Source organism: Helobdella robusta (assembly GCF_000326865.2).
Source record: "Helobdella robusta unplaced genomic scaffold HELROscaffold_27, whole genome shotgun sequence".
Taxonomy (NCBI): domain Eukaryota; kingdom Metazoa; phylum Annelida; class Clitellata; order Rhynchobdellida; family Glossiphoniidae; genus Helobdella; species Helobdella robusta.
This window is the reverse complement of record NW_008704392.1, coordinates 1804061-1813952: the sequence shown is the minus strand read 5'-3', so window position 1 is coordinate 1813952 and position 9892 is coordinate 1804061. Positions and strand designations below refer to the sequence as shown.

At 32.4% G+C, this 9892-nt stretch overlaps 1 protein-coding gene across 1 annotated transcript in view; it reads right to left on the bottom strand.

The window, feature by feature from the left end:
* Positions 1-7766: 7766 nt before the first annotated feature.
* HELRODRAFT_141530 (hypothetical protein) overlaps positions 7767-9892 on the bottom strand; it is a gene marked incomplete at both ends in the record, with an annotated part of 5324 nt that continues 3198 nt past the window's right edge. Inside the window, one exon of the mRNA XM_009020334.1 lies at positions 7767-7859. Within this exon, the coding sequence (XP_009018582.1) occupies positions 7767-7859 (93 nt within the window). The remainder of the gene's footprint in view (positions 7860-9892) is intronic.

Sequence of the window (9892 nt, the reverse complement as noted above, 5' to 3'; positions counted from 1 at the left end):
GAGATGTGAGTTTTGCCATGTTGTAGTCGGACTATATATACAACAAAAATGCTTTTGAAAGGAGCTCATATTTTATTGTAAGATTATCAATATTTATATTATTATTATAAATTGTGTGTATGTGTTGTGTGTGTGTGATGTGTGCGTACGTGTGTGTGTGTGTGTGTGTGTGTGTGTACGTGTATGTGTGTGTGCGTGTATGTGCATGTGTGAGTGTTGTGTTTGTGATTTGTCCCAGTTTGGAGATTCCATTTTTGAGCAGTCGCCCTGCTGATAAATCATTTTTTTTCTTTTTTTCTGTTTTTTTACCTTTGTTTTTTCGCTTTTTCTTTATTAGCTTAACGTTAGCTTTTTAGAAGCTTGTTACTGTGCGGTGTGTTGGTGAGGATGTTTATGTGTTTTGTTGGACCCTCAGAAACACAGACGCACACACACACGAGCAGACGGATACACACACACTCACTTTCAAAGATGCACACACATACTATTATAAATAATAACGGAGTGTTATAATGCACAAACATGAAAACACTTTGCAACGCAAATAGTCGGAAAATTAAAAAAATAAAAAGAATCGTTTTTGTTTGCTTACTTAAATACTCACAGTATGTATGTATGTATTATGTATGTATGTATGTATTATGTATGTATGTATGTATGCATGCATGTATGTATGTATGTATGTATGTATGTATGTATGTATGTATGTATGTATGTATGTATGTATGTATGTATGTATGTATGTATGTATGTATGTATGTATGTATGTATGTATGTATGTATGTATGTATGTATGTAAGTATGTATGTATGTATGTATGTATGTATGCATGTATGTATGTATGTATGTATGTATGTATGTATGTATGTATGTATGTATGTATGTATGTATGTATGTATGTATGTATGTATGTATGTATGTATGTATGTATGTATGTATGTAAGTATGTATGTATGTATGTATGTATGTATGTATGTATGTATGTATGTATGTATATATGTATGAATGTATGTATGTATGTATGTGTATGTATGTTTACTTTTGTTTAAAACATTTTGTATTTTTTTTTGTGTTTAATCACATGTCTATTTTTATGTTAATTTTACCTCAAGATGCCAGCAAGATTTGTCTGCACAGATGTCATATTTTCGTTTTGCAAAAAAATTTGTTAAACCTATTTCGAAACAACGGTTATTTTTGTTATTATTGATAATAATAATTTTTTTTATTATTGTCGTCATTGTTTTTGTTGTTGTTGTTGCTGCTGTTGTTGTTGTTGGGTTGCTGTTGTTGTTGCTGTTGTTGTGTTGTTGTTGTTGTTTTTGTTAATGTTATTGGTGTTGTTGTTCTGGTAATCAGTTGGCGCAAAATGTTTATACACTTTAAATGATTTTAGCCGGTATTCAGAGCATTTTTTTGGAATGGTTTGTTATGTTTTGTTGCAGTTTTATGTCTATGAATATTTCAACTAACGCGCGTTTTGAGTTTTTTTTCGTTTTTTTGTGAAGATTTTTATTTTCATGAAAAATGACTTCTGTTTGGTTTTTTTTCTGACCTTTTTAAGAACGTTAAAAACCTTCACACATCTGTATGCATACATACCAACAACAACATTGTTTGTGACAATAAACCCACAGTCATGACGCTGACAACAACAATAGCAGTAGCATCAACCACAGCAACAACAACTACATCAGCATCAGCAACAACAACAAAAAACAAAAACATCGTCATCAACATCATCATCAACATCGTCAACATCATTATCATCATTAACAATAGCGGTTGTTCAAACTCGCTCGCTATTTAGTGTCATCATCCGCATTATTAGCATTAACTTCATCATCATCTTCGTCTTCATCGCCACTACAACTATTATCATCATCATCACCACCTCTACAACTATTATCATCATCATCGTCGTCGTCATCATCACTACAACTATTATCATCGTCGTCATCATCACCAATAAAACTATTTTCATCATCGTCGTCGTCGTCATCATCATCCCCTCTACAACTATCATCATCATCGTCATCATCATCAGTAGTCTCAGCCTCACCACCATGAAACAACTTGTTTCCTATATTTTTTCCTTACACTCTTCATTCCTTAAACAGCACCGCCAATAAGCCTCAGGCTGAAAGGATTAACTAGAAATTATAAATACGAAAAAATGATGATGCTGATGATGACAACGACGGTGCTAACGATGATCATTACAATGATTATGTATATGATAACGATGAGTATGATGGTGAAGATTGGTGGTGATCATTTAACCACTCAGTCGGATGATGTTGATGGTGATTATATAACCACCACAATGAAAATTTTCATGATGAGTGTTGATGATGGTGATGCAACTATGACAACGGCAATGACGTCAATGATACTATAACAGGATAGCAGGATAGTTAGGATACTGAACTTGGATACTAAAAAATAATAGCGATGATAATGAACTTGGATACTAAAAAATAGTAGCGATGATAATGAACTTGGATACTAAAAAATAGTAGCGATGATAATGAACTTGGATACTAAAAAATAATAGCGATGATACTGAACCTGGATACTATAACATGATAATAATGATGACGAACTTGGCTACCAGCGTCATCATCATCATCATCATCATCAACAACAACAACAACAACATCATTTCGATGATTATGAAGATGATGTTGAGACAGTAATGATAACGACGATGGTGATTGTGTGTGCATACAAACAAACAAACAAAATTGGCAAGGTATAATGCAAGCAGAAACACGGATGGACATTGATGAGAATAAAGGATGAGAATAATGTAAAAATGTTATTTTAACTGCCAAGCTATGCACTTGTTTGGGATAAAATAACTGTGAAATAAACATGCATTTAAGTTGTATGTTGTTGCAATTGTTGTTGTGTTTTCTGTTTGTTTGTTTTGTTTTGTTGTTATCATCGCCACAGCCATCATTTAACAGCAATGATTCCAGCTACAACAGCAGCAGCAAAAACATCGAGACGGAAAACTATAGGTATGTCCTCTTATAACACTGGCAACCAGTGACTGTGACGCCATATTGTCTGAATATGACAAAGGAGATGTGTAAATGTGTGTGTGGATGTGTGTGTGGATGTGTGTGTGGTGTGTGTGTGTATTTGTTTGTTTGTTTGTGTGTTCTTATGACCAGATGTTTTTTATATGTGTATTTATTTTATGTGTCTGTGTATGTGTTTGAGCGTCTGTGTATGCTTATGCTACCTGTATGTTTTTGTATGTGAATCAATTTTGTATGTGTGTATTTTTGGTAAATGTGATGAAGGTATATTTTTTGTGTTTGTATTGTTTGTATTTTTTAGGATTTTACTCAATTACTCACATGCTGTGTAAATTGAAATGAAGACTTAATGAAAGATTAAAATATTTTACGTATGCTGTTCTAGAATAATGTAAAAAAATTAATTGAAATTTTTTTTTTCGTAGCAAAATAAAACAAAATGAAATGATCTTGATGAATGAGTCTAATGATGCCGACGCAAATTTTACACGAGAAGATAATTTATTATCCCAACCGTTGATTTTATTTTTTCCCCCATTTTGTGTTTCTTATTTTTCATTCTTTTTTGGTTTTCAATTTTTCTTCAGTTTGATGTTGAATAATTTCGGTCAGATTTATTTTTTTCTTACAATTTTTAGAGTATTTTTTGTAAGTTTCGCTTAAAAGAACATTCATTTTTAATGGTTCTTACACAGTTGCTAGTCTACTGAACCACTTTAAACTTTGTTGTTATTATATTATTATTAGTATTATATTATTATTATTAATATTATTATAACCAATCAGTAATTTTAAGGTATGAATTACGTTTTTGCTTACTTGCGCCTGATAATTATTTTTGTTACCATCCATGTTTTTAAAGTTTTCGGAACAGAATGAAAATATATTCGTTATATAATTGATTGTAATAAATTGGTGTTTAAAATGATTGTCTTGTTCGACTTCTCACTCGGAAGTTATCTAGATATATATATCATTTTTTTTGTATTGTATATGGTTTTATAGTACCTAATATGGCTCGTTACGATAAATTATTAAAAGTAACGTTACGATAAATTATTAAAAGTAAATGGCCAAAAACTAAGTTTTACTGACTTGAAAAAATGTTGCTCATAACCCTTAGATCCTATTAAAAAACTACCATCTCAATTTACTAAATTGGCGCCACATTATGAAAAATCGAGCTATAGTACAAGTTTGGTAATATGTACACAATGATAGCTGTTCGGTCAATTCGCATACTACCTATATATCAAAAACGTCGGAATTTCTATTACCAAATTATACATTTCCATGCTACATGATTCTAGAAAAAACTACCTGCCTCATTCACTATATTAGCACCACATTTTAAAAAATCGAACTATAGTGCGCATTCATTAACACATAACTGTTCGGTCGACTCAAGATACCACACGTAAGAATTTCCATTGTCAGATTAGACATTTTCAAGCTCAAGAGATTGAGTATTACATGAATCTTGTAACTTACTAGCAGCTGATTTCACTACATCAGTGCCACATTCCTAAAAATATTCGAAATATAGCGCGTAGTGTATAATAATAATTATTCGTGTCTAAAAACTAAAAATGATAATTAATGATCCCTGTATAAAAATTTACTTTCACTGACTTAACACTTTTCAACCCTCCACAAATTTCTCTGCCTTGTGCCAATCTGTCGAGTCTCATAAGAACTTTTCGTCAGCTGTTTCTTCTAGTGCTTCTAACTACGTGTCTGCATGTTTTCTGTTTTGCTATGTGTGTGCTGCTTCAATTGAATTTTCGTCTATTTTCTGAGCTACGGTTATTGAGAAACATTACAGTTTATGATTTGCACAATTTTATTCAATTCTAAAATAGTCAGTTCAAATGAAAAGTTGTAAAAAAAATTTCGAACTAAAATGTCAAAGATCATTGCGTTTAATACCTTTAATTCTGTGTAATAAGTTAAACGAAAATTGATGAAATCGTAAAAATTCTACTGCGCAAAATAAAATTGTATGATTTAAATCGCGAAATTTTTCGATTTTCGACATATTATTAATAGCGATGTTTGTGTTCAAATGCTATAAAGCGTTCTACATAAGTTATCAAAGGGTAGATATGACGATTAGGTGTAGTGGCTGAGGCCGAGTTTTGTATTATGCTTGCGAAAATCTGTAAATTCAAATATACATTAGTATATTTTGTGCAAATGAAAAGTATATCACCGTTTTTGGCTTTACATTAAATGCTATAAATAAATCAACTAGGTTTAATTCAACGCTTAAATAACTAAATACTGCTCTGCTCTAATATGGCGATAGATATTAAGATTTTGTACATGACATCGTTGAAAACATTTATTTGGGCAGTGAAAAAATCTAATTTAACATGAAATTAGCACTGATGGAGATGACGATAAGAGTGGCAATGAAATGGCAATATAAATAAGCTGAGACCAGCCGCACAGTGAGTGCAGCTGTTGTCAAAAAATGGCAGGCTAGTAGCTTCCAGAGCGTGGCGGCTAATATTTTCTAATCTTATTTTGTATCTTTCTGGCTCAGCTGTTCATTTTAATGGTCAAATTTTGGAGCCTGATGAAGATATAAAATAAAATGTAGATAACACTAGGTCGTTTTTCCCATTCCTCTTTGGTAGGTCCCGTTCGGACGTTCAACGGTAAAATTTCAAAACGGTTCAATCACGTTAAACAACTTTTAAAATATACAGATTAGTGAAGCCGCACTGGATCATTGAAAAATTCATAACGCTTTCGGAAGCAATAGTAAAATTAACAAAAATGAGAAGCAAGCTTAAATCAAAAACAATGTTTGCAAGGTTTTTCAAAATCAAAATTTTGCATCATAAATTTTTGTTAACAAACAAACAAATAAATAAATAAAGGATTATTATTCAAGCAAATTATGCAAAACAAATAATGGCCAGCTGACAGACGTGTTAAGTTAACGCACAGCACCGATAATTTACCGACATTTGCGTGAATCACTAGGAATGTCATATTTAGAATGATTGTAAATGAATTTGTGAATATGATGTGAGTATGGGTTTAAATAAAAATATAACATTGAAATCTAATAAATGTTGACGTTTATCGGTTATAAAGTTATGAGAATCTAGTTAGTATTCGTTCGAGGATTTGTAGTAAATTTATGACAAAACGAATGAAATGGTAAAAAGTTTTCGACTCGAATACTGACAAAATAACGTTACTTCGCTGAGTAGGGCAGGTAATTCATATATGCGAAAGTCTGAATTTTTATTAACTATCCTGATATGTAAATCTATCAATGGAGTTTTCAGTAATAATCTCCATCATCAAAAAACGTGTTCTTCTGTAGGCTTGTGTCGGAAGCACCCGTTATGTCAACTCCAGAGTCTGTTCGCTTTAAGTTTGTGTCAGAATAATTAAGATGGAAAATTGGTTGTGGGATTTTCGTTTTGAAACCGATGTTGATGTCCCTTCTCGGTTTAGACGCGATGATGGGTTGTTTTATAAGCATTTTGTCTTCTAGATTTTTATCTCTCGACACAAAATTTTGAGATCTAGATTTTTGTATAGTATTTATTCCTTCTACGATGTTGCTCAAACTATGAGATATATCGTTGTTCGTATTTGAGATTTTATTTTCATGTTTTTCTCTGGCGGTGGTTCTGTTCACTTTGGCGGAGAAAGGTCTTTGGGTAGTTGCAGCAGAAGAGGATCTCGGTGTGATTGCCGTTGTCGGTTTATTGCGGTTTAAGTATTTAGGCGTTTCGGTGTTAGATGTTCTAATGTTTATAGCTCCTCCATCATTGAAGCTCTTACTCGGCGACAAAGTTTGTTTCATGATAATTTCGCTTTTTCTTCTAAGAGTACTAGTCGGTGTTTTAAACACTGTGGCGTTTGTATTTTTTGTTAGTAGATTCTCGCAACTTGAGTTTAAAGATTTTGAGTTTGATTTTGTTCTGTTCTTCGCTGAACTAGGCGTCGTATTCAGAGAAGTTTTATCTGGTAATTTTTTTGGTGTTTGGACGGCTGTACTGTTACCCGCGTCTTTTCCAGATTTTTTATTTTGCTTGTTGTTGAGTAGACTTTTTTTTTCTTTGTCAACACTATTTTTATCGATATTATTATTTGCGATTTGTTTGTCAATCAAGCTAGCTACATCTTCTAGCAACGAGATCGTATTCTCAGTTGGTATCAAGTTTGGACATCGAGAGCCGTTAGCGATCTCACTGATCAAGTTATGCTTCTTGAAGGAAGATCTGCTGACACTAGACCCGCTGGTACCTGTGGCTGATGAGTCACTAGAAGAAATGGACTCCGATGAGCCAGCGAGCAGTTTGGAATGGCGATTAGAGTCCGCTTGCGGTTGTGGCTTTTTGGGAGTTGCTTCAGTTTTAACGGAGTTTCTGAAAGCCAGACTGCCTCTGTGTTCTGCAAAGTGTTTAATAATGCAATTTTTGCATTCTAACTTTACATAACTTTACATTCCAAAATCATAGTTTAATCTAACAAATTTGAAAACAACGATTGCATGGTTATATTCATACAAGAGATTAGCCGTTTAGAAGTTTATCATGATGCAAAATGGTTAAACTGCAACAAAATATTCTATAATTTTGAGTGTTAAACTGGCTTTTTCAGAAAAAATTGTTTGACTTGGTCGTAATTAAACAATGCTGAAAATAATTTCCATTGGTCGTTACTCGACCCATTATACTCACCTTTTGAGTTGCATCTGCACGGGTCGTGTCTATCCAGGAAGCTTTCCAATGTGTCCCAACCGCCTCCAGTTCTCACCATCACATGCCGTCTCAAAACCTTGGATTAAATATATTTGCGGTAAAATTATGCGAGCTGACAGCAATGTATTATTATTTTATTATCGCCATCTTGATGTTCGCTATTTTTCCATACCTATAATGTAATATTTATTATGTTTTAAATAAAATTTAATTAAAGCGTCATTTTTAGTGAAAGAGAATCTTATTTATTATCGTACTCTCATCTATCATTCATTTTGTCATTCCACTTAGAAGTTGAAACACAAATAAGTAAATGAATGTTATCAGTTAAAACTTCTTTGAAGTCTATTTTTATTTAGGTTAAAATTTATTAACTCGAGCTAACTCTCGCATACGCTACATAATGTGTATTAACCGTTCTTGCATCCCTATGGCTGGTTGTGGTTTGGTTGTGTTGGCTGGTGTTTTTCGTATTTAAAAAAAATTATAGCAGTGTTTACGCACGTAGAAAATAAAAAACTTCTAAATCTCGTGTACTTTGTAAGGAGATGCGTGTACAGTGTACGATGTACAGTGTACGGTGTACAGTGTACGGTGTACATCTTGTGCAGACTATTTACTCTTGATCCTGTCTTTGTGATGTTTGGGTTGCATTAAATGTAAGACGTGAGATATAATTGCCTGTTTTTACTACAGCATATTTCTTCTATATTTTATAATTTCGTTTTAGGGTTATGCATATGGTGTATCTGTATATATATATATACGTGTGTGCGTGTGTGTGTAAGTAAATTAATAGCTATGTTTATTTATTTAATTAGCTTTGTATATCCATTCTTCCACTGAGGCAATTTAATTAGTTAATTTATATTAAAATTCATACATTCATGCACTCATTTTTCTTTTCATTTTGAATCTTCATCCACTCAAAGTTATTCTTTGTTTTTCATTCTGCTCCATCGTTTGCACGAGGCAATTTCTCTAATGTATCCCAGGTCAAGCTATTTAATTCTATTCAAACGCCTAGGTCAGATCAGTCAGTTTGAAGGGTTCTGTAATGGATTTATCGTTTGCATTTCCAAATGATATCAGTCATGATGGTAGTAATGATGATGATTGTGGTGATGGTGCTGTTGATAAGATGAGCTCGTTTATTACAAATTAGATGTATAATTTAAGAAAGAATGAGAGAATGTTGTAGGTTCGTAGCTTTTTGTTTTTGCTGCGTTCCGTTCGATCTTTTGCTGCATTATATCATTACTCATCAAAATTTTCACTCGTTCATTCAATCATTCGTTCATTCATTCGTTTATTCATTTACTGTATCGTCCTTCTTTCAACAGTTTTAATCATTCGTTCACTCATTCATTAGTCCACTTCGTTCACTTCCACTAAAGATTAAGCTCAATTCATTAGATAATGTGGTTATTAACACAAATTAACATAAAAAAAACAAATGATTAGTTTTTTTGATTAGGAAATGAATAAAAATGGCTGGTGTGTGTGTGTGTCTAATCTTTGCATACTATGCATGAATAATAAAAAAAATTAAATTTTATTTGCTTCCATAAATTAAGCACAAACACACACACACATATATATATATATATATATATGTGTGTGTGTGTGTGTGTGTGTATGTATGTATGTATGTATGTATGTATGTATGTATGTATGTATGTATGTATAGCACAAACAAAACCCTTGATAAGTTATCATGTTTGAGTTATTATATCTAAAAATGTTGTTGACTAGTGAATTATTTTTGAAGGTTTCGAGGGAAAACAATTTTTATTGCATTGTTACCATCTTTCATTAGTCATCGTCAGTGGTGATAACAAATTTAACACGTTGTTTTTTTTCTGTCTTCTAATGTTGATGTTGTTTTGGTTTTTTTTTCGCTGATGCTGATGATGGCATAATGTTGTTTGTTAAGGATGCTGTCTATCATAGATGATGACTTAGTTTAGTATATTTTTTAGTGGTTTAATTTCAGTTATTATTGATTAATTATAATTTTTCATTTTAGTGAATTTTAACTTGATCCCGTGAATAAGGAATGTGTAGTAGCACTGTACTTGTTGAATAAAGAATGATCGCGCGTCGTCA